The sequence below is a fragment of the Argopecten irradians genome, chromosome 16 (genome assembly GCF_041381155.1).
Source record: "Argopecten irradians isolate NY chromosome 16, Ai_NY, whole genome shotgun sequence".
Classification (NCBI taxonomy): Eukaryota; Metazoa; Mollusca; class Bivalvia; order Pectinida; family Pectinidae; genus Argopecten; species Argopecten irradians.
The window spans coordinates 21753548-21780658 of record NC_091149.1 but is presented as its reverse complement, the minus strand read 5'-3'; the positions used below and the strand labels follow the sequence as shown (position 1 = coordinate 21780658).

The 27111-nt window shown below is 33.5% G+C and overlaps 1 protein-coding gene across 6 annotated transcripts in view; it reads left to right on the top strand.

Moving 5' to 3' along the window:
* Window positions 1-27111, top strand: part of LOC138311128 (uncharacterized) — a 54847-nt gene that overhangs the window by 9136 nt on the left and 18600 nt on the right. The window contains exon 1 of one of the 6 annotated variants that reach the window (XM_069252589.1): window positions 6217-6307. The exons of 2 other annotated variants lie outside the window; for them this stretch is intronic. Coding sequence is in view for 3 of the 4 variants with exons in the window: in XM_069252579.1 (XP_069108680.1) it covers window positions 16225-16460 (236 nt within the window). In the remaining variant the exon portion in view is untranslated. Of the gene's footprint in view, window positions 1-6216; window positions 6308-7775; window positions 7914-13418; window positions 16461-27111 lie in introns of those variants that run through there. 3 more of the 6 variants (XM_069252587.1, XM_069252579.1, XM_069252581.1) reach the window with 3 other exon arrangements.

Genomic DNA, 27111 nt, shown 5'->3' with positions numbered 1-27111 from the left:
ACAAGGACACATTCTGTGTTTTTTCTTACCATAAGTATGTCTTCTTGAACCGGGAAACGTGTATTATACTGTGTAATGTATTTCACTAACCGAACACGTGCTAGATGTGTTGCACCGTCAACGGAATGACAACGTTAACAGGTAAAATGTAAAAATTGCTGTCGCAGAAATATCATTTTAAAGAAAACTGCATACAAAACAATAATTACACTTAATTGGTGTTTTGATATTGAGCTTTCCAAGTTACTCTTTTTGTGTACTTTAGAACTCTACTCAATATTGCCAAAACAAATTAACAAAAGGGTTAATTCCTTATTGTAGCTGGAAACGAATACCTAATTACAATATGATGCTGTATTGTTATTATACGGAATGATTGGATCTATTGTTCGGTTAATACACACTAAATAAGTAGACTTCCTCATTATCAAGCTAGACAACCACATGTATAAATCCCAATGTTTACGATATATGTATATAGGATTAAAGCGATTAGCGTCTAACAACTGTGCTCCGCACTACATACAGTTGGGGATTATCTACCATTAACCATTCACAGGGAACAATTGCCGTGTTACTTTTAAAGCATGGCTCTTTATGCACCTCGCTTAATTCAGGTTATGGTGTTGTGTTTGGCGAGGTTTATTTGGTAAATGTTCCATTTACATGTAAAATAATTAAAAATGGTCTCTCCTGTGTGCAATGTGTTACTTTTGTGAATACATTCATGTTTTTGGGAGGCTGTGGCATATTGGTGATGCGCAATCGTGGAACTCTTGCACATTTTATAGTAAAGCATGCCGCCGTAGACATCGAATAACGGCGTTACACATTGATCACTTTAAGACAATTACTGACTTAATACAGTAACCCAACATGTCATTTTACCTTTTACTTATATCCCTCCGCCTCCGAGTAGCGAGCCTAAAAAGTTACCAAAACCAACTTTCTTCTACTTTAAACAGGACAACATTTCAGCTTATGGAAACAACAATATACCACCCCCCCCCCCCCCAAAAAAAAAAAAAAAAAAAACAAAAAAAAAACAACAACATATAAATACTCACAAAAATGGACCACATTACACACATGGTAGTTGTTTTAATGGTCCTATCTGTTACAGGACATCAAGTCTAATAAACCAAACTTAACTGCATACGCATATGTATTGATATACTTTTATCTTGTTGTAAAAGCTAAATCATTGTTGTTTTCTGTCATTTCAAAGTTTGACCCTAAATTACCCCGGTTGTTAATGGACCATTAAGTACAATGGATATCTATTTTAAGTACTATAGTTATGTTTTTATGTCCTGGTTTAGATCAGATGCATGTGCTTTTCGTGAAGTATTTTGTAGAGCATGCATGGCGTCAAAACATGTGCTCGTTTGCCAAACGTTTCTGTAGGTAGAACATTTATGCGTGCTATTCACTTAGGCTATACATGTTTCTTGACACGCTGTTAGGCAGTGACGAATGAAGGTATTTCGTATGTTATTTTACTATTAATTTTGCATTTGATTTGATTTTACTAGAAGTTAAATGCCAAAAGGCTTGAATTGTTATCGATTTGAACCACTTTGATACGAAAAAGTATTTGGCCTTGATCGATAAGATTTCATATTGTGTTTAAATCTCAACACCACAAAAAATGTACACACCTTTTCTGATAAGACTTTTTATACAATTACTCGAAATCGTGATAACGAAATAGAACTAAATGAAATATCATTATTTATACATGCAATAATGCCATTGTACGATTTGATTCATATCATTAATGTATCATATTTTGAGTTTGAATTCAGTTCCTACCATATCCAAACTAAATTGTTGTTTGTTAACCGTCCACTCCACCCCTCCCCAATACTATGTATTTTGATATTATAGATATATCATATATTCATTGAGGAAGTGTAAGTGAGGTATGTAATAAAGACTGTAAAAGACATTTATGGTCGACATAATAATCTCAGTTTAATTAAAGGAATTTTTTTTTTATTTTGTAGTGGTTTTGAGGGTATAATGATAATGGGGTACGTGTAAATTATTATCCCTGCGATGAATTAAATTTTGTGTGATTCAGTTGCAAGGTATTAACAGTTGGTTTTTTTCTCCGGTTTCTTTAGTTTTCTTTCACCAATAAACTTGACAAGTTCTGAAATGACAATGCCTATAAATTATGTAAATAGGTCATTAAACCAATCAAAGCATAGTATTATAGTGAAGTTTCTATGTTCTAAACAATATATGGTAATTTTATCTCTTTTGTTCGGAGGGGACTACAGGACCTTTTTTGGCAGCAAGAAACACACCAGTAAGATCAACACAATCTAGAACATGAGCATTAAATGGTAGTCGCACAAAAAGTGTTAGCAAGCCTGTTGAAGGCAGGGCACTTGTAATGATTGCATTGTCTAAAAACGTGTAAATATCGCTGATAATAGTATCCATTACGGTGTGTAGTACACATTTATTATGTGAATAATTTGCTAATTGGTTTGTGCTGAGATAAGTAACCAACTTTAAAGGACATGTCAACAGGTACTCGGTGTATCTGTTAAATGCAATCAGCAGGTGTGTTGTATTACAGTTAAAAGATAAGTGGGTATATATAATGTGTTTGTCACGAGCATGCAAAAAATAGTCATAGAAGAAATATCAGATCATGCTATCGTTAAAACCAAGCTAAAGTCATGAAACAAGGTTAATTACATACACTTGATAATGAATTTAAAACCAGATAATTATCATTGCTTAAATATCATAAGTTTTGAAATTTGTAGTTAGCAATAAAAGTGGTCTGGAATGGTTTATCTTTTCTTCGCTTGTTCTGTCGTTTGTACCACTGACGATACCTAGATAGACAGACACTCTAATGTATATTAATGGCATTGATAGTTAGCTCTTGTGTCGTTGGTTGGTTCAGTTAGTTTAGCGCCTTATTACCAACCGAGGTCATTTAAGGACGTAACAAGTTTTGACGGTGGAAGAAAACCGGAGTACCTGAAGAAAACGCCGATCAACGGTCAGTACCTCGCACGTGTTCTATCCACATGTAATTCGAACTCGCGACCCAAAGTTTGAGGTAATATGTCGGGGCATCTTAACCACTAGACCACCTCAGCCTCGAATCATTTGAGTTTTGAATAAAGTTTACTTTAGTAAATTGTAATTTCCTGATAACAGTATGATCCAGACACATTTTATAACTAAAAAATAATTTATCAAATAATCCCCCTGATATTCAGTGATTTTGTACTATACTATTTTTGCACATGTCACTAGTGTGATATGACATGGTACGATTTTCATTGGCTGAAAGTTCATAGTTCATAGAGAGAAACAATAAAATGACGTCAGGATTCAGAAGAAGACGCATTAAAATGGAGGCATGCTCTGGAATTTCGCAATATATTTCAAACGAAAGATTCTTCGAAATGTAGGTTGTTGCAGTTCTCGTCTGGAAGTTTAAATTTATACTCGCTAAAGCTCGCAAAATAAAAACTTCTTAGACACGTTTCATAAAATCTCATATGAAATGAAAACTCATTTAAGATTCGGTTATCTAAGAGTTCATACCACACAGGGGAACCTAGTGAAAAAGATAAAGTGAAAATACCACTGACAATGAGCTAGTATTCAACGTGAAGTTCTGTCACTATATAGCTGGTACCTTGTTTTCCTTGCATCATGCATCCTCGATACTCCAGGGGTTCCGATCACTTACGATCTCTACACCCCTGGACTATCTCATCGTAAAACTGGAGGCAACAGAACAGAACAGGTAATTTAGTCCTTTGATGTACATCAAAAGAACCGTATAACGGTACACTGTGGTTGACTATGTGGCTTTGAAATTGGGCGTCGTTCTCTCTGTAGTCTTCAAAGGAAATCTTTGCTGGTCTGTGATTGGTCAAATATTTTCAGCTGAGCTGCCTTCAATTTCACTATGAGATAGTCCAGAGGTGTAGAGATCGTAAGTGATCAGAACCCCTGGAGTATCGAGGATGTGCATCATGGGATGTCGTCTTTGTTAATAGGACGTTAAAATACATCAAGAAAGTAACTATAATGTGTAAATAGTAATTGCACTAGTATTTGCATACCGCATATTGAAAGCTATAGGTTTAGACCAGACCATCACATCTACATAGTATATTATCAAAACACAATGTATCCGAAGGGAAATAACCCTTATTACAAATGTTATATTATTAGTAATCGATTATATTTAATAATTATTATAGTTGACTTTGCTCATTGAGGAAAAATAATTAGTGAACTTAGTGAAGCTTAGCTACCACAGTGTCTGTTTGTAAAAAATATGAAAAATAGCATATATACTGGTGTGGGTTTTTAAGTTAATATTTTGTCCTCAATGATAACTTGGCATGGTATTACAAACTAGACGTTCTACATAAATAAATATGCTTTTGTTGTTAGCAATTAACTTAGTAAAATATGCATTCATGTACAGGTACATGCTCGTAGATATGAAGTATTGATAACTGAATCATATCATGGACACTTACATGGTAATCTATAATCTTACAGCGCGGTAGAGGTCATTATCTTGTCATGTCCGACCAGTTTCTACCTGTAAATAATCGCTATACCTCTTATCCCCTATCAATCCTTCGTCTGATGTTATTGTGATAATCTGTCTAGTACGCTCCTTATACTTCACACGGAAAGCCATGGAGCCGGCTACATATCCACCTTCCTGTTGACAAACGCTCCAAGTACTTATATACTCATAAATATCTCTACACAAGACAGTTACCTTGTAGAAACAGGCTCTAAGTCGTAAATCCACCAGGCGATTCCTTAGATAAAGTCTAGTAACGCGGTGAAACTGTACAATTATATTCTGCTTTATTATCGTGCACTTCGTTCGGCACTTTAGGAACACATGCGTAAAACATGGTTTCTTAATTAGAAAATCTAGTCCTTGTTTCACTTATAGTGTCGGCTCGTGACAATATCACTGATACTATCTGTTTTACACCTTGATAACGTTACGTTGTCATGTTTAGTCCTGAAGTGGCATTATATCATATGAGTAATATAGGACATTATGTTTTCATATTGAACTTTTATGTATCGGGAGTGACACATGCTATTGAATAGAGTATAGATGTATTGAATTATTAAGAAATTATTATAGAAACGTCCTTCCTTATTGCACTTTATAATTCCGTTTCCCTTTGGAGTTTTCGGGTTTATTCAAGGCTTCAGAACACGTACTTGTTAATGGGTCTATGTTCATTTATGGTTAACAATTCATGTAATTTAACTTTTTTGATTTTGTGTCATAATAGCATGGTAAATTGTCTAATAGAATTAAACCTCTTTTGTCAGCAGTTTTGTTAAGTAGTACGTCATTCGCTTGCTGCTAGAATAATATGAATTGTTGAGAAAACAGCGTTATTTTCACTTAATATCAATAGCGTATATAAAGATCAATAACGATTAGATTTCATATCGAAGGACTTAGACAGACGCCAACGTTTTTTTAGAACCTGGCTTATCGGCTTAGATGATGAAAGCCTTAGTCTTTCTTTGAAATCATTATTACTCACATGCATACTTTTGTTGTCTCGGAAATTCGTGGAATATAATAATTTGTGTTTTTATAGTGTGTAATAAGAAATTGCCCATGGACAGTTTCTGTCGTGGTTACAATTCTTTCAAAATCTCTCATTGGTAGACATATTCGCGGCATAGAGGACAGTCAGATACGAAAAACGTATTGACCGCATCCGTTGTTTAAATGTTCGTGGTTAAAAGTGTCGACGAAAACAGCTAATATGTCTACACAACGAAAATCTAATATTTTACAGTACCCGAAAGTATGTTAATAATTTCTTGAGCTAGCATACGACCGGAATATTACTTACAATAAATGAACAAAAGACTGGTTTGTGGATATTTGTACAAGTGAAAGTGAAGTATATGTTATTATTTACAAAGAGAAGTCATGGGGTTTTAAATTACCATTGCTATGCACAAAGAATAGTGATAACTGTCGGCCGGATTGTTTCGGAATACTTCATAATACTAATTTTACACTGATTTGTTTACGTGAATTCACTGACCCATGGAGAAGAATACCAATTAAAAAGTTTTAATTACCAATGTATTGTTCTTCATTTGTTATAACGCACATTTCATGCCAAACTACGTACACGTTGACGGTTTAAAAAAGTAAAACTTTTAGTCAAAATCCAAACTTACAAATTATAAAGCACTTGGGGGTAAGGAAATCGTTGTTTGGATGAGCCATCTGTTAAACTTAGAAAAGGTACGTGTATTTATTCTTTGTTCAAATATCAATTAACTTCTTCGATATTATTAGCAATACTTATATCGAGATTGATCAATTAGCACTTGCCATTCTATGTTTGTCTAGATTGATTTTTACGTGTAAATCAATAGGTTGTTGTGATAGGTTAACACTATGCTATATACGAATAAGATATATCACTACAGACTTCAACTAATTCTTATTTATGAGTAATGTCATGATATCGCAAATACGTTTTCGTAGCATTCTACATGACACTTATCATTTTACAAATACCCATAAATCGAGTCAGTAGTTGATTTATGGCAAGAGTGCCTACTTTTATCGAGAAGACGGACGTTTTATGCCATTTTATTTTTACAAAAGTGAATAGAGTTCACCAACATTGCATATTTGTGATCCGACCAATTTGATTGAATGTCTTTCTTTCTTACCTCCCGCTACCTTACGTTGTCTGTTAGGTGTATATACCTTTGTTTGTTGTCTCAAGTTATAGTCCATTACTGTTGATTGGATAATTGTTTTTTTCATTATTTGAGATCACCATCAGGTATACATCTGTGGATGAAAGCATTCTATAATACTAACACATTCAATAATGTAAACCTATTTATTACAGCGACAAATTATCTCTCGTTTTTAAGTCCACTAATGTTTTCACAATGTTTTAACCCATATGCATTTTGTAACATTTTCGCTACAATTTCTCTCACTCACGCCTGAAGACACATTAAGGCTCTTCAGAATTAAATAATATACCAGTCCATCATGAAATTTCAGGGATGACTAATTTTATTTTGTTTTATTTCGATATTTATCAACATCCGCGCAATATAAGGTATTTAATCGCACACAAATTTAACTGTTATCGTGCGACACATCACATCTTTTTTGTCTATTCCATGTAAGACAAAGACAAAAAAAAAACCTTCGATAATCTGGGTGGCCTACTCGGAGTCTCTTACATGCAGCTGCGTACATCGATAAACATTTGGTTTTATTACTAGCCCCATTATTTAATGATCGCGGTTTGTTTATAACGATTACAAAGGGTATGTTTACAACAGCTGTTAAGTGTTTACGTTAACCTAATGTGAGTTGTGCATGCATGTATTGCATTTAGATTTGACTCGTCTCAATCATTGAATTAATAAAAGCGATCACTTGTCCTAAGATAAAATCGTACATTGTTCAGTAGGAAGCTTGCATCCTCGATTTAACGATTTAAATTATGTGATCCTGGGCCTGATATTAAATGCAATAAAATGTTCATGAGATGGGAAATGTGTCCTAAACGACTGAAAATGTGTATGTAATTGAACTCCGTTAAAATTCAATATGCCTCAGCTTTTTACATTAACTTACGTGGACGACAATAACACGCCTCTTCTGGTTTTTCTATTGACACGCTATACAAAATACGTCATATGTAACTAATAACTTGGTGAAAGTGGGTGAAGCGGGGTCGACTGGCAAATACAGTGAACACAGACAAAGCATATATATATGAAGAAGTGTTACTGAAGTCCCTTGGTAATACGGAAATGGAGGTGGTATATACTCCACCACTTCCAATGAGGGGACTACGGGTCGAAGGCAAGGGGTAAGTCAGTTACAGAAATATATTCGAATATGTTTCGTAGACGTAGATTTGAAAATGTTCAATCAAAATATACATATACATTTCCAATAAGGACAGAGGTTCCGTAGATCAGATTTTTTTAATTTGAATTTATGTTTTCATTTTAGAGTAGTTTCCAATAAGGACAAGTAATCAATCCTTTGTAGATGCCTAAACAATGGGAAGAAAACTGCGATAGCAGTGTCAGATTTGTTTGATTGTGATCGTCTTCAAGACTTTCATATTCAGTAGTTATATCTATTATATACCATACTGCACCCATCCATAGTGTTCAGACACTGCCTTTTATTTTAGATCGTGCACATCAAACCGCGTCGGATATACTTTCCGTAATTTATGTCCGGTATTTATCTGCCGTTTTTTAACATAGATTGTCATCACGTCAATCGTTTTAATGAATCGTGTATTTAAAAGCATGTCTAAGTATCAGCCCTGAGAAAATGTCAAGAAACCAAAAAGACACTATGACGAAGAAAGCGCATTTTAAATTTCGTGCTGAAGTAGATGACACCAGTGAATTTGCCTATCGTTATGATTGATGATATTAAATTTTTGCAGCCTGCCATGTAATAGGTACAGATCAATATGATATATGTCTAGATAAAAAATAATGATCAGTAAAGTATGCTTCTTAGCATCGCTAGATATATACTGACATGAAAGTACTTATATTTCCGTTTAAACAAATTCAATATAAATTGTTTATAAATATACTTTTTAGGGACGATTGCATTTAATAAACATGATGGTAGTTATCAATTGTGAATGTCTTGATTCACCTGTTGGAATACTACTTGTATTTGTGGGCTCCCCTTTACTTTATCGCCATATCATGATATAGTACTGTTACTAAGAACGTACCGATTCCATAGATATGTAAATATCTGACATATGATATACTCCATGTAAACTGCTTTTTATGACGGACCTCCTGGACTTTTCTTTTCTGTTTCTTTAATTATGATGTATGATCATAATTGATATTTTCTTTTTGAAGCTAAAATTGACCTGATTGTCGCATGCGAAGATTATATACTGTTGTAATAGGACTAATTGACATTGCCAGGGCCATAAAAGAATTCATACACAAAGCAAATATAGATAATGACAGAATATTGACAGTTATTCTTCAATTCATACCTATGAGGATATTTTTCCAGAATGCAAGTGATGATACTTCGAAATATAAATAGATAGACTTAAGTCATATATAAATGCTAATGCGCACATATGATCTGCTGATTCTGTTGATTTCTAACTAATTTCAAATGACATCGAATTATTCCTACCAAAAGAAAAGTAATTATATTTGTCAATAATGATAAATTACCGTCATCGTACTTTAGCGCGTACGATATTCAATGGTATCTAAAGTGAATATCCCGTATGTGTATACGACCTGTATGTATGTATATCTATTGCCTGCTGTAGATATGTAACAGAAATTGATTCTCTCAATATATCTCCGTGTCGATTTTATCATATTTAATGAAGTAGGCGCCATTCGAAAGAAATCTAAAGAATACTGAATAAAAAAGTACTTTAGTTGGTTAAATATGCCTATTACAGCTAGCCTAAGGGTTGTTTTAAGGACGGCTTCTGGTGTATGCAGTAAGTTGCGGTGTGCAAATGTCTACTTTACGAGGCTGCGGTATATTCGTATTGAAACTCCTTGTACATGGGGAATCTTAACTTTTTTATAGTGCTCTATCAACGAAACATGCCGTCTAAGACATCGAAAAAGCATAACTACCCGGTCACATCATATCGCCATGTGCAAACCAGTCGTTCCACTCCTGTATGCTAGGCGCGGGCGCTTAGCTATGAATGTTATCTAGCAACTGCAAAATCTAATGGGAATTCCGTTTGCTTTATTTAATTCCGCTAAACGTAAGCGTAAATAAATACGTTTTTTTATATTTGCTCGTTGTATGTTTATTTTTCTACTTTTGAGCGACTTCACCAGGAAGATAAATATGATGCATTTTTTTCATGATTCGAATATGGGCATTGTACATATAGCGTTCTTTGTTTCATATTAGAGATAATATTGCGCTGATCACTCGAGGAAATAAGGCAGATGTACGGTATCGTATGAAAGTTTGCACTAAGGTACATATTTAGACCCCATATGATATTTTACTTCGAAAAAGGGCCTTAGAATACCAACAAACATATCGTTGATCATCCATTCATTCTGAGTAATAAGATACCATGTGTAAAAGTTCACTTCAATGTCATCAATTATTATATAAGTAAATAAGTACTGCTGTATCCTTCGATTTAATGATGTGCGATCGGATATCATTGAAAGTATGTTTATAAGATATTTCAGTGTATTCGGAAGTTAATTGCTTTCCAATATTTCATTCATCGTTTCAAAAGAATATGAAATAATGCACTGATACCACGTGCTAAAACGCTTGCATTTTATTGTCTAAGTATGGGATATAGAAAATGTATCATTTACAATGCAATGTCCTTCACTAAGTTGGTAGATAGGTTATAAATTATACTTTAGTCTAACTATCGAGGTAAAACTATTATGAATATTTAGTAGATAACATCAAATTAACGATGTCTTTTAGAATATGAATAATAAATTATCTAACATTTAAATCCCAATATGTTTCCGAAATAAACATTAAAGTGTAATGGATTAAAGTCAGAACATGTATAACGTTAACCTGAAATGAGGCTGCAACCCTAAACAAATGCACAATTGTCGGTGTTAGTCTATTAACAACTATTGTGCGGCAATCAGTACGAATATAAGATGACCTGCGTTATAGAAATTAGCTTTTATTCTATTTTCATTTTTCGGTTAGTAATTATAAGAGTAAACTGGCCACCAGTCTCTAGAATATTGAAATAAATCAGTAAAATTTTGCTTGATTATTTCTGTCTCTATTACATACTAGATTCTAAGTTTCAAACCAGAGGGGGGTATTCTAGTACTGGGAAAGTCTTATCAACAACTTAGGGTATGGTGGCCAGTCTATGATGAGAGTAATATAAACGATACAGATATACATGTGACCTCTCCAAAAATAGCAAATATTTACAACTAATTTAATATTTAAAATATTTCTACAAGTAGGATATTAACTTCCTATTTGGAAAACAAACTAATACTGAATACTAATCATCATATCTAATATATTGATTCGTCATTTTAAGTATATGAGTTAGAAATGTTGAAAGTATGTTTAAAATCAAAATAATTCAATAAAGAGCCCATTCTGCGGAAGAAAATATATTGTTATGAACAAGATGATTTGACTATAAAGGCTTTTTTTGAACAGAAAAAAATATGATATTCTCTTAAAGTTTGCAAATTGATCTGATATTATGAAATTCCTCAGTAGAAGACGTTATTAAACTTTCCTATAAACAGTTGAAAACTGATTAATTATGATATTGAACTATACTATTTACGATGAGGTATATTTCAAGCTTGTTATGTAATCACAAGGTAATTGCGACCCAGTACCAGAACCTGTAGTAAATTATAGTCTGACAATCTCATAAATACTTGTCTTATAAAAAATGTGCACAGTGCGAGGTTATACAGCTTCAAACTATATATCATACATGCTAAATCAACACCAATCGTTCACAATAGAATTTTACATAATTTACCACCTTAGAGCCAAAGGTATGTGCATTGTAGTGTACGGTGCATGCAAACTTTGTCTGTCTTAGCCAAGTAATCATTCACATAACTAATGCATTTTAATGGGCGGATCGAAATACATTTTAACAAAGTATTATATAATTAAAAAGAGATAAGATTAATGCATCATTGGTCAATGTTGGTAAACTATATATATCAAAACATATTGTATGGTCGAACAAATAAAATTTAAAATGTTATCGTTGGTAACTAATGGAATGTTTAACATTTTCGGCAAAAGTTATCAGTCACGACAGGCACTAGCCACTAATCTTTCGGTAACAATTTAAAAACCTATATTGGACAATAGCTTGCTAATATCAGAGTGTGCTAAGCCAGAGCGTTTTCGCTGGGAACTCCGACTCTCGTCCACTTTTACAACCAAGCGGTTGCCGTGGGATTGAAATGTAAAAACATATTAAAACAGGCCTTCCACCTCCGGCTCGCGAGTTTAAATCCCATGTGAAGCAGTTGCTTAGTACTAGCCGTTGGTTAATGTTTTTTCCTGGTACTCCAGTTTTACTCCATACATGACCCTGGCTGTCAATATGACGTAGAACTAAAACAAACCTAACTATACAGCTCTCTGCTTTAGACTAACAAATCCGAGCGTTTCCCCTGAGTAGTGCATTGTGTGTGGCAGGTCTCCGCTCGTCACCCCGACGCAATGTGTGTCTTTGATACCTACTATTAACATGATCACACACACAGTATCGAGCCAATACGATCCTATCTGGTCAATGGTGGAGGCAAGCCACCTCAGATATATGTCTGGGACATTTCAATAGATGTACAATGCATATCAATCATTGTCGCCCATTGTACGGCCCATTTTACTGGCTAGGGTACAGACACAGCGATACCTGCTATGTGTTACCACAAATGATATAATAAACTGTGATTAATGATATTTTCATAATACATTTAATAGTATATTTATTGATATGATTAAGGTTTTAAAAGGTTTTTTGGTGATATATCACATAGAACATAATTGATTTATAAAAAAAATAATCCATTGCTTTAAAAATATATTGAAGTTTAATAGCACATACATAACAGTAATTCACATCTACATTTGTATTAATCATTTTCCGTTTTTATAATTGTACATAAAGTTAATTTCCATACTATAGTAGATTTAAATAATACAAAATAACATAGACATGTCACCACTTGGTTATATAAAAACCTAATCAAAAATAAAAAGGTTGTTTCCAAAAACATAACATACTATATACAAAAATACAAAAATTATTTCCATTTAACAAATATTTGTTAGTGTAGATTTGAAATCCTCAAAATAGAACTTAAATACACATCATTTCCTATTGACGTCCTAAAATGTTTGATATGACGGAATATAAGACATAATTAGTTTTAAATGAGAACAACTCTTTCATCGGGTGACTTTAATTATCCTATCGATTTGACATCTTATCAGCGACACCTTTTGTTCTACGATCGATTAACATAAATAGAAATACTTGACACGCATTTAATCGCTGTACGTGTTACCTTGCCTAAAAATCTTATTACATTGATAAAAAATGATTAAAACATTAATTAGTCACAATGTGACAATTGATTGTATCCGCCATTCGAGTGGTAGATATAACTACGGTACTGGGTGTTCATAAGCTTGTCTTAAAGGATCAATACATTGTCACAGATATTAACTTACCGGGGGATATTTGCCCAAATAGTTGCACTAAATCTACCCTGAATAAACATATACCTTATAAATTGGATTCATCTAATCGTGTATATTCTTCAAATGGCTCTGGCCTTGTCTACCGTTAGTTGGCCAGTAAATTCTTTACACTGGGTGTAATCCAGTTAAATATTTAACAATGTTCGTTCTCAGTGCTTCAGTGATAATGTGGATATATGTATCATAAATAATATGTAATATTTACTTAATATGCAAGGGTTATTTCAACACGTTGTACAAGAATGCGTGGACATTTCTCACTTAACATTTTGAATTGACTTTCTGAGGAATTGACAAGTGGATATATTTCAGAAGTAAATGTCATTGAGGACATTCTATTAAACAGATGAATATGTTATTTAGTTGAATCAATGAAGATTCAACAAGGTTTTGGTGTCAAAGTTAACATCATGGATAATAGCGAGTACAATAATACTTTATCGTGTTATAAAATGGAGAGCTATACCACTTTACCTATCGGAATACATGACGATGTTGGGACTATTCGAACGAATGACAAGAATTTGTATTACAGTACATGTAATTGATTGCAAGACAAATGTTTGAAAAACATTGCTTTGGCAATTCTTCATTGTACTGAGAAACAAACAATATTGAAAGCAAACAAACCGGATATATCCACAATGATTTGAAAACTGTTATTTCAGAATAGTCGTCTTTAATCTTCTGGATCGTTATTATGTGTCTGTGTGATTGGAAACAATATTGTATTGTATTCACAAACGGATTATGATATCATTTCATTTACATCCATCTCAAAGGAGCACTGCGTGGGTCGTGAATTCGACATAGACCTTACGTGCACGGTGATGATTGTGAACGTACAGGGCTCAAACAATAATGGATAACAAAGAATACAACATTTGTAAGTGATATTGATTTCGAGACGTTTATTGTTGACATTTGTGAAATTGAAAAGGACAAACAGAACGATAGCTATTTTCTTTTCTTTTTTGAGTGCAATTATGCATTTTTCTAAATGGTCTCTTTCAAACCGGGAATCGTGATACAACGAATTCATAAAGCACTACAATATTGGTCCTGATTGGATTTGTGTTCTGTATCGAATGCGCCTCGTTGTTTACAAAACCGATGCAAAATTACTCGCTAGCTACACAGATATAATAAATGTCACAACAGTATTTAATCACGGACCAGGATCGGTCAAATTACTGTGAGTTATATGAGCGACGTAGTTACACCTTTTGTTCCCTACCATTGAAGACGTTGATAACGTCGATAGTTCTTGAAATAATACACAAACACTTTCCTGCCACATGGATTTTTCTCCTGGTTTCATGGTGGCACTTTCATGAACACTCGGCATGGATTTAGCAGTGGTTATCTAAACAAGTTGTTTGTTGTTTTTCACACTAACTCCGGATTACAACAATATGAAAGGTAAATATACCTACAATGTACTTATATTCCGGATTATCAGGATAACAACACCAGGATTGACCAAATCTATCTTGTAGACGATTGTTATTAGTGGCGCCCACCTCGACAATTCACAGGAATTTATGTCATAATAGACAGGTGTCCATATGTTTAACACATGTGTCAGAAGGTGACCAGATGACCAGTAGTGACCACAACATGTGTTGGTCAATATCTTTTGGATTTTGATTAATAAAGTATTGAAAGAAAATGGATTTAATTTCAGCACTTCACTGGAATTAATGATAAAGGAATTTTCCTATTGTGATGAACAAAGTTTATTGCGACACACACGAGTGGTATTATATGGAGTTACACTGAGACAGAATCACATTAGGAATTAATCTTTACTTCATGATGATAAGATTACCCACGTTTCGAAGAAGACATGTTTGCGTGAACGTTTCACTAAACTTGCGGTGATCATCTTTCGCTTTAGAATTGTAAAGCACAATTCCGGTTCAGGGAACGCCGGTATATTTGAATATAAACTTGAAGAGTGTTCCAGCAAATAAACAGCGTTTCAGAATTAGAAAACAACTTTGTAAATACATCTTGCACTAGAGGTTTTCCATGTCAGCGATCTTCGAAAATATTATCTATTCTGCAAGAACATGATTCACGACAAAGTAATACATGATTGTAACTTAATCTTGTCATCGGTTTGTCGTCAGAATAAACATTTTGTATCGATGTGAACTTTACGTTTGGCAGCCAGCGACCCTATGTAATGCTGTTGTGCTGAAAAGCTTTCATCCACTCTTATATGTCCGTTAAAATACCAATTGACTTGAAGCATCACGAAATCCTATTCACGTTCTACACTCTTTCTTATGCTTAATATATCATTTCGGGGATAGTGAATACCTTACGCTGCTTAGTCAACGTATAATATATGTATATTCAGTACTGTCAAATATTTACAAAGAAAATAATGAGTTATCGAATGTCAGATGACATAGAAAACCTGGATAGGCATTTCAATGCCAATGATCACATAATCACTTTACATTAACACATCAACTTATCATCAAGTATAATACTGGATATTCTCATCCATGTGCTACTAATGGTCAGATCTGTGAAGTAGGAAGTTTGACTTATACATACATTATGAAGGCATTTCACATCGACTCAAAGCGGACTCACCGTAGTCGGGAAAACACGTGAATAAGACCATTTAGCATATGTCTCTCTCGGAAACTCGGTATATGATATATTCAGTTATATAGTGAGCGAACATGCGGAGAAAGTGATGATAGTTTGCCATTGTGTGAAAAACTGAAGCCAGAATAAGAAATTAGCACACGAATTGTGTATTGCACCTCGACATCGTAAACGCCGCCATCTTCTTGAAAATACGACTACGAAGTAAGCTTGCAAATTCAATGTGATTAGACATTTTGGTGTAAATCTTCAAAATGGCCTACCTCAGTCGGGAGGTAACAGATATTGTGGCTCGAGAAATACCCCCCATCAAACTACGCAGACAAGAGACTGATATCATTGTATCTAGGAGTGGATATGACTTGCTGGACAAACTTTCTCGGAGACGTCAGTATGCCAGATCTCACGCAAAACCGAAGGCTCCATTGTATGGATTAGATATTGAACGAACATTTGTGGAGTCTCCGGAAATGGAAATTGCAGGTTTTGGGTGAGTATTTGTTGTCTTCTACTGCGGTGTTATGAGATTTTAGTAGAGAACCTGTCGGTGAAACGAACTGTGGGCGTTATTCGCTTCAATGAATGGTGTATTAAGATTAATTGCAAATTCAATGCAACATTTGTGACGAAGGCGTTAACAAATTGTCATCCCAAATCATATTTTAACCAGATCGGTCGAAATGGATCACTCTCCAAACTGAACCTTCTCTAAAGCGACCAAATATTCATGTATCCTGGCATCAGTGATATAGCACTATAAAAAGGGCAACAATTCCACTATACAAGAAGACACAACACGAACATACCGCAGTCTCCCAAAACACGCACCTCGCAATTCAAAAAAGCTACATACTGCATACATGGGAGGCCATCCTTACATGATCCTGGCTGTTAATAGGACGTTAAAATAATCAAACAAACAAACAAACATGATTGGTATAGCGAGATGCAACTGTAAATATATCACGAAGATACATTTTTGTTTTGATATAATATCATTGCGTACCTTAAGTCGGGTACATAATCAATACTTAGTATATAGTTTAGGTATAATAAAAGGGAGTTTAATGGGTAATACCAGAGGTAATTGAGCAGAATGTGTTGATTAATGATGGATGGTCATGATGACCCTTATGCAAAGGTGTGTATTCTTACAGTGGCTACAGTCTAACTGGTGTATCCTCAGTGTATCTGGCGGTTTGCTTCAGTAAGCTAGCAGTATTAAAGGGACAACAATATCACCATTACAAGGAGACACAACAAGAATATACCGCAGCCTCCCAAAACATCCACGTACTATGAGAGGGCGTCCTGAAATGAACGTTAATATTAATCAACCAAACTAAACTACATATCTCAGATCAATGCATTAAACGGGAGGGACAGCGATAATTTAGTTACATTTTCTCAATAATTGATATTTTCTTAAGTTATTACGCAATCGAAATCGTTATCAAAATAGTTTGCCGTTTTGTGTATATTCAACGCAAACCATTAAGAAGCAATCGTAGATAAAGGAATCATATTTGTAATTTGTTAAAATTACTTCCCTTAGTAAATGGATAAAAAATTATGATGTATATTTTGTTTTATATATGCCATATTTTTACTTGATTGAAATATTAAAACATATTCATTGATAACTTTAGCGATGGAAGAAACGCCATTGTTACCGATTTATTTATGTACTAGGATATATAACGTGATACTTCTATTATTGAAAGTATCGGTAAACTAGCTATACTTATTAACCTGCTTGGAACAACTCGAGGTGAATACTCATATTAAGAACTAGACTATCTTGTTCTTTAACAACTAATGGATCATAGGATCAAATCGACATATGCCCACTGTTATGGCACTTATTGGACTTCTCAGCGTGCGACTCGCTCACATATACCTAACCAAAACTTCTATTGATAAATTATATAGTATGATACCAATCAGTCTTAACGAAAATCTTGATCAATGTAAAATATCCAATAAAATATTTTTGTAACAAAATAACGGGACAAGAGTCCGCTTCTTTGCCATAAAGTATATGAGAGATCTATTCCCGTAGTCTTGGCTATTGTACGAGTTGAGCAGTGTAACAACTGAGGACCAATCTAATAGACTACTTGTAATATACATAGCATTATACTAGATATAGAATGAGGCACAGTACCGGCTGGCTACGGACCTGTTATTAGTTTTCTTTATGTATGAAAATATGCATAAAAGGGATAGGAAATCCAATTATACGATAAATGACAGTTTCGAATCAGTATAAAACCATGGTGTGAGATCTTCTAATGCTCAAGCACGGATACATTATTATATCTATACATATCATTTTAGGATACCACAATGTATAGATTACTATACCTTAAAATGAAGTTCATTGATATACAATATACATTAAACACGGTGTCCATTTATCATTATCTATAGATTCACAAAGACTTTGTGAATTATTAAATATTTATATGGGACATAAATGTATGAATTACTATACATTACAATGAAGTTTATTCTTAATTATATCATGTAGGACAAAGCTGATCATTTTCCACTTGTAAAGGTTCATAAAGTTATCAATAGACATAAATATTATCACGAATTTACATTTATAGTACTCAAACTTTTGTAAATGTATAACTATATGCGTATCCTACTTTCATTGTTACACTTATTTTGGAGATTGGATATATCATATCATGGTCTATGAAAATGGTAGTGTTTGCTCCTGATACATACTCAGCATAACGGGAGTGGGACGACTGGCTTGCCCACTGTCAGTATAATGTTTTGAGATACATATCACAACGATAAACAAGAATCAATTGTGACAAATTTAGGAATAAAACATTGCACAAATACGTCATTATATTTCGCCATCGTCACTTTATGACGTTATATCATCGCTATAACAAACAAAGTCACAGACAATGATCAGATTCAGCACAAAGTTGTCGTAACTTAAGCCCATTCCGCATTTAAAACATGGTAGTATTGTTAACAACTTATAAAAACCTTACCCTCGGGTTTAGGGTAAGTATGACTTTAGTGTTAATGATATGTTTGTTTACAATTTTCCCAAAAAGTTAAATGGAGTCGTTTTAATGAAAACTAAATACAAGATCCAAATGTATGCATTTCCATTTAATTAATAACACTACATTCACAAAATAGTTCACGTGCTATCAAAGGGAAATAATCGATATATTATATGCTTAAATCTCTGGTTGTTTACATATTACGGTCTTTGTTTAATCTGTTTAGTCTTGATAAGAACGCTAGAGATTAGGGTGACATAACGAATCAAGTCGATAGACTAATTTTGGAAAACCCCGGACCTTATTTAACGGGTTTAACTTTACATATCACCGGTTGACGTCATATCAGTCAGATACGATGTCCCATTTTGGTATTTATCTATCATCATGTTGAATTTAATGAAAAAAAGACTATTTGGGTTTCTTGCTGTTTTGAGTGCCTTACGGCGTCTGACGGTATTTTTTTTAAGTACAGGTAATAAAACAAGCCACATTTTACGTGGTATATATCTGATATGAAATTCCATGATTTTTTTTTGTGTCGACAAAATTGATTTTATTTTTTACAATCTGAATTCAATCACATGTTGTCTGTCAAATTCTGAAAACTTTAAGGATTTGTTTGCACATGTAACATAACTCAAGGAGGAGACAGGTTTCAATAGTACACCGAACAATCCCAACAAGTACTTACCATCTTAAGTAGGAATTCAGAATGTAGGCAAACAATCCTATATACCATAAATATAATACATATTGATTTAACTAAACCTCGTCACCTCTTCTCTAAAACGCCTGCTATAAAATGAATTAAAACACACCCAGAGATGTTGACTTTTAAAAAGTTAAACATTTTGTGTACACATGTTTATGATGGATCCGTGATAGCTTATTCTATAAGATTAATATGCCTTCCGTCAACGGTAAATATTTATATATTTGGTACTTGACAGGTAATTCCTGACTTGTCCATGTTTGATTTGACAATACGGTGTCATGTGGGTACATTGATGTACTAAGGATGTACTCAAATATATCGTCGTTGTATATCACTATGATTTTATTTGTTATCAACTTGGCGTCAAATAAATGGAAGGTTCTTACCTAAACTAAAACGGATCTACTTTTTTAAAATCATATATGTACACATTATTAACGTATCTTAAATACTGCACGTATCACTTCTAGAAAATTAACGTAATAAATCAATAAACCAGTTGTTTTGTTTACCTTATTTTTTTTTATTTTTTTTTTTTTATTTTTTGCTACGGATGGTTACATGTAATACGCTCATGGATTTACAAATGCTCTGGTGCTCTAAGTTCATCTTAGACATCCGGTGCATATCTTATGACGTTTTAATTGTTTTTTATAAACAATTATTTTTTTCACGTAGCAGGCCTTTAAAACCAGCCCATACCATCTATTGTAAATACGAACTACTATTTATGATAGGTCAAGTATTTAGTCTACTGATCTTACTTAACGTACAGGAATCCCAATACCATCACCCACTTCTACAGTTTACTAACGGCCATAAATTTATAACCAATCAAATTAATAAAGAACACAATGAATTTCTTCTATTCGTCAGATTTGATCTAGGACAATGATATAATGCCAATCGATTTTAATAAATTTCTTATATATTCAATTAAATTAAAATTAGTATATTTATTTAAGTATGGGCGTGTAAGTCATATAAAAGGAAAACAAGAACTTTAAACAATGGTATAATGCGTGTCATACGCTGACAGAATTCTGACGAATAGCGTTCATTGTAGAGAGAAAATAAGGTTTTACTGAAGTAGCTAGAATGATTAAAGGTCTCCACATTATCGTAACATGTAAAGACGTATACATATAAATGAACTGAAGCCCTCCTCTTTGTTCAAACATCGCGGATACTTAAGATACTAACAAGGAGGTCAACAGGGAGGCTTTACTTTAAGTAGTTTGTTTACTGTCCAGTTAATAAGGGTTAGGTAAATATACCCTCGTAAAATCCCGAGTAGCAGATGATGACACGGGCACAAATGTTACCAGCTCCTTCTGTAATCTAACGTATTTCTGAGGTACCTTGATTTCACCATATTTTTAGGCAATAAACTTTTTTTGTACGGAGATTTGATTTCCCGTTTGATGCCCATCGACTTTTTTGTGGTAAGTTAATCTCGCTATCAATGCTCGTTTTATTTACAGTACCTATGTTAGATAATGCTGTAATTATGTTTAGCGATTTCTAAACAGCCACAATTGCGTGCAACTTTTGTTTCACTTGAAAACAAAATTAATTAAAGTAGTTGAGGAGACTTTGAGATTTATGTTGACTCTTGGCTCATTTTTACCCTTCCGGGTTATGTAAACTCTGATATTATTGTGAGTTCCTAATTCTGCGTTTCACATTATATATATATATATACGTTTGTACTTTAAGCAAAATGTTTCATACAATCACAGAACATGAAGATTTTTGCGAACAAGCTCACCACGTAAAAGTAGCCTAGATTTAAAGTAATTAAATCATTAGAAATATACACATATTAATTAGTCAAGCTGTTCAAGACTTACTAATATGAAAACCATTGAACTATTTGAAAACATATGATATTCACAACTATTGAAAAATAGCAATAAAAATAGAAACTTTCGATCTTAAGGATTACCGTATGATAAAAGAATTACATATTTAACCTCGTATCTGAAATCATTTCTGTTTATTTTAAATGCTATGATCAGTAACCCAAATATTACATATCTCTGTTGAGTAACAGCGCCAACCGTACTCTTGTAATGTTTACTTAATGCCTAGGTCATCGCAGATGTTATCTAAACTGCTCTAAATTATCGATTAGTCATCGATTTACCTGTGTTTTTGCTCCAAAGTTTAGTTTAATATTGCCGAGTTTAATTCCCGTTAAGTTTGATATATCATGGTCTACATAAGTACATGATATATCCGCCTAATTATTTCTGCTCCTACTGGGTTTCCCGCAATCCTCTCGCCAAGTACTCGACACGAACCCTGCAGGCTATCGTTTCGATTTCTTGATTTTTAATCAGAGTTTGCGTTACGTGTTGTTGGTATATTGAGATATGAAACTCCCACTGCTGAAAGGTGATTGCAAGATGCGATATAAAATTCACCATGACGTAGTTTGATCCACATCCAGGTGAAAACATATCCATTTTAGATTCATTTTGCCAGCATGATACTCGTTAATGTACAGACCAAGCCTATGGAGAAGTATAACATGGAATTCTTTGGGCCAAATTTACCTTCGGGTACAGTGACAAGAGAAGTAACGCCTCGGAGCAGAAATTGATTTGATAAAAAATAAGATATGTTATATCACGCCACGGAAGAAATATGCACGCGCTAGACACGATTAATAATTCACAGATGCTGGTACTTGAAATAAAAACTGAATATAGAAACAATGACGATTGGAGCATAAGGATCGCAGGTGATATTAATGCAAATATCTAGTGCTTCATCTGGGCGCTGTGTGGTCTCTAAGCCGTGTAACGTCATACATCATTTACAGTCAGCTATTAAAGTTGTGATAATTTGGACTGTTAGCATACTGGGAAGTTGCTTACCATGACATGCTGAACGATATATTCTTGCAACATACGAACTATATTAGGAAACAGTTCAATATAATATCAATGCAATAACCAACATTTGCTTATCGTAGTATTACGGATGTAATAACAGTAATTCTTGTCGGGGTAAACTATTCGTCGATAAAGACATCGCAAAGTAAGTATTTTACAAACAACTGGTTAACGTTTGGATTTGTTGATATTTCATGTCCCTTCATCCATTTCCTAACTAAATGATAATTCACTTGTATATTCGATATATTTTACTATATATTTTATAATAGGACAATATAAATGAGAATAGGATTCACATTCATTGAGAAGTATCAAATAAAGTATAAATAACTGAACAGGAATCAATGATTCAAACATAACTTATGTGTAACATGGGCAAATTTTATAACATTTTCATCCAGTTATTGGTTAAAGGGCCATGTGCATATATGACCATATATACATTATATATATATATATATAAATACTGCACAAACGCTTGAGAGTGTATTAAGTCAACACACTCTTGATGATAAGAGGCCCATTAGCAATCACTTTTATCGATATGCTGCGCCTTGACGCCATCACGTTCATTCGTAAAGACCATGGTATATGGACGTACGTATTCCGTCTTTGCATTATTATAAAGTTACCTCCCTTATGGATAGCTACATTCATTGTGACGTCATTGTTTTATGAACGAAAATCACGCCCTTTTCTCAGAGAAGTATGACATTACGCTCACAAACACACGACATAACAATCATTACCTACACACAAGGGCAGATAACTATATAATATGCAAAGACAGAATGTTAATTAGCAAGTTTAAATAATTATAATGTTTTATTAATTTTCTGAGGTTTTCTCAGATTTCCTTAATTATGTTAGCCTTCTCCCACAACGTCAGTGTGTTATTTATTGGAAACTGACACTGATTATATTCCCGTTTATTTAGGTCAAAAACGAAACATTGCCAAGACCCCTACAAAGAAAAATCCTTGACACACTTTCTATTCATTGTGAATGTTGAATTATTTATAAGTTTAAAAACAATTTTCGTTTTTATCTAAATAAAGACATATTGACCGCTGAGGTATCCAGAATTGTTTGCGAGTCGTAATAAAATTATGAACCCTTCTGTGCTGGTAAATATTTGATATGTTCAACATATCCGTGTCATTTTTAAACAACAGAACTTCTAGGTTATATATCGATTCATACTTCCTAATGGTACCTTTGGCCATTGCGCAGCTTCTTTTCTTTGAGAAAGGTAATTATAAATATCGATTTATACTTCGTATTTGTGTATACAAATACATGTACTGACCCCCTTGGTTTTCACTTTATTCGAGAAGTATTACTCGTAATGTTTATTTTACATTTTGTATGTACACGCTTTTTTTTTTTTTTTTTTTTTTTAGATAATTTTGATTTTCATAAATAACTAAACTATACTTATGGAACAAATAGTGATCGATATAGGGTCATTCTTCGTATGTTTGAATTTTTTATGTATATACTTACCCCATAACTCTTATGTCCAACTCCATACTGAAACATTACTTCGAAAATAGGTAACATCCATTTAGACGGTTTCGTGTACTTTACTTTTTTTTTATTTTGATATCATGCATATGACGCATGTCTCTCTAAACAATAGCTACATATTACGATTTTTACTGCAAAGCAAAGTAGATTTTTATTTTGTTTTGAGAATCGAGGTATAATATATTTTGTCTTTAAAACAACGAGTCATATACTTATACCCTCTCCAATCATCTCATTATTACGTAACTGATAAAATATGGTAAAAATACAAACTTAATATCTCGAAATTACAGAATGTATGCTTTTGAAATTGGTTTTCTTCATCATAATTGCAAAATTCAGCAAAACGTTTTTGTCTATTGCTTTTTACAGGTAAAGTCAACTGTAGCAATTAGAGCTATAGGACAACATCATCAATAACTAGAAAAATGCAACATTAACGCAATGCTTAAGGCGTGATATACAACAAGTATAGATAAAAAGTTATGTTGTAATATAATTCCTAGCCTATGATTATATTTCACTGTTTTAATTTTATGTATGACATGCATTTGAAACAGAACCAATTTTTGTCTACAATTTCTGTAATTCTACCTCTGGCTTTGGATCAATGATACCACACGAAGTCCGGTGTTTACGTTAATGCTTGTCCGCAGTATTGTAGACTTAAGCACAGAACCGAACTCATTTGATCTTGCATGGAACAAACATTTTTATTGGCTTAAAAATATTAGCCTTTAATGTGAAAAAAATGACGCCGTCATTTATAACGACGCATTTGATTGATTGATAAGACAGCAAATATTTTAATATAGGAGAAACATGACAATTGACAAATGAATTGCTATTTTAATGAATGGCGATATGACACAGACGAGTGTACTCTCAATAAAATTTACACGTATACGTATCTGTACAAAAAGATAAAACACTACAAAAATATGACACAGTTGTCAGATTAAAAAAAACAATAAAGAAATGTTTGATTCCTTAAATCTATCAAACTAACTTAATTAGTTTCCTGATAACTTTATCTGGTAAGCCATGTGACATGCATGGAAAAGCAATAAAGGGGAGAACACCCATTTGTCATTACCGAGATAGTTGTACGCAAAATGTTTTTTTTTATAATTTAATTTGTCCTAAAATAGAAAGTAATTGGTTTATGTTGGTAATATATATACGATTAATCCGTAATGGGCATTCGTTATCGACTATGGATTAAAACCTATAATAATGCGGTTAATACTTAGATAGCTGTTTACTAATGTAATACACATAATGACATACTTATATTGGAATATAGATATGTGTCCGCCCTTTACCAAACCAAGACCCAATTTTACAAATTCTCTATAACCTGATCGCTGACAGGTTTGTTTTTCACTGCACATTTCGAGGTTTGCTATAGGGTCTAATTTATATTAGAATTTACACTTCTGCTAGAACGGCTGATCGCTGTACGATGGGATTAATGATTTGTACAATGTACTTGAGTGGGGTAAATAATAATGTAATAGTTCACTCCATTGAGGACGAGACATGGAACCCTCAACCCGAGGGATAAGACTACTACCTTGTGTGGTAACTTGTTGGATCTTCCCCCAATGGTTTAAATTCACTCTGTCGCACTCTCAAGGGAATGTCAGATTTGTTTAACTTGTTCATTTTCTGATGCTGTTTTGTTAATAATACACAAGTAGCAACACACCTGATGTGGTTCATAAGGAGGATATAGGTTTGATGTCAGCAGAATATTGCCATGACCTCGTGTTAGGATTCTCGCTAAAGAGAGAAAGGGTTATCTTTTTCAAAGCAACCACCTAATGATTATATCAAGAAAAAATCATGTCACATACAGAAATGAGTGCCCAATCGAAGCAAGGAAGGCTTCTTCGTTCGAAACACCCGGTTATATATAATACTCTTTCTTTTATTTAACTGATAAGTGTTGATTACAATCATTAGAACATGTTCCTACTGATTGACAGGACGGTCAATCTAAAAAAAAAACAAAAAAACAAAAAACATTGTTTACCTACGACTTATATAATTGCATATATATTATTTCTTTCATAACCTTTCATGGGAACTTCTTAATCAAACCGTGCTTGATTATCATGATACCCTCATAGTCTAAATATAAAAACGATTCCCAGTTACAAGTATACATTTTAACACATTCCCTATCGTTTTAGCTATATATATCTGCCCAGAGCAAAATGTAATCTTTCCAGTGGCAAGTGACACCTAGAAATGTTTTATCCATGTATTAAAGACTACTGAATGTGGACAGCACTTTAAACAGACTTTAATAGCTACAGATCACTAATGGCGGTATCAAATAGCGTGTTGACTTTGACAATTTATACGCATCGTTTATTTCTTTTAGTCCACCTGATTGGTTTTCACAAGGCGAGCTTATCTGTTTTTCTGGTTAGCTTTTTTACTTACTATAGTTTCTTTTTTTATTTTTTATGTCTTTACGAAATTGTTTCATAAGTTAATTAAAATGTATATAATAGCAAGTGATTTCTTTACAAAATGACCTATTTTGTGAGGCTGGTAAACAATTTTATTGAACATTTAGTGAAAAATGTTGCAAGCTGACCGTACTTTTAACACATTGCTATAAATACAAATGTAGGTAGATAGTTAATGCCAATTTAGTAGGTTGAAATACCGCACGTTAAATCAAGGACCAGTGGTTGTTTTGTGAAGAATTGATTACAGTGATCGAATTACCGACCACTGCACACTGCATTTATACAACGTCGTCAGAACTGTATTACAACTATCTGGACCCCTTTCAAAACTTGGATTCATTATGACCATTGGGCCAAAACATGAATTACTTATTGGTTGTAAGATTAAAGCCGTGTATCTGAATAAAATGTATGAAAACGATATTCTGTGTATCTTTAATAGAAATATTCCATCCTTAACACA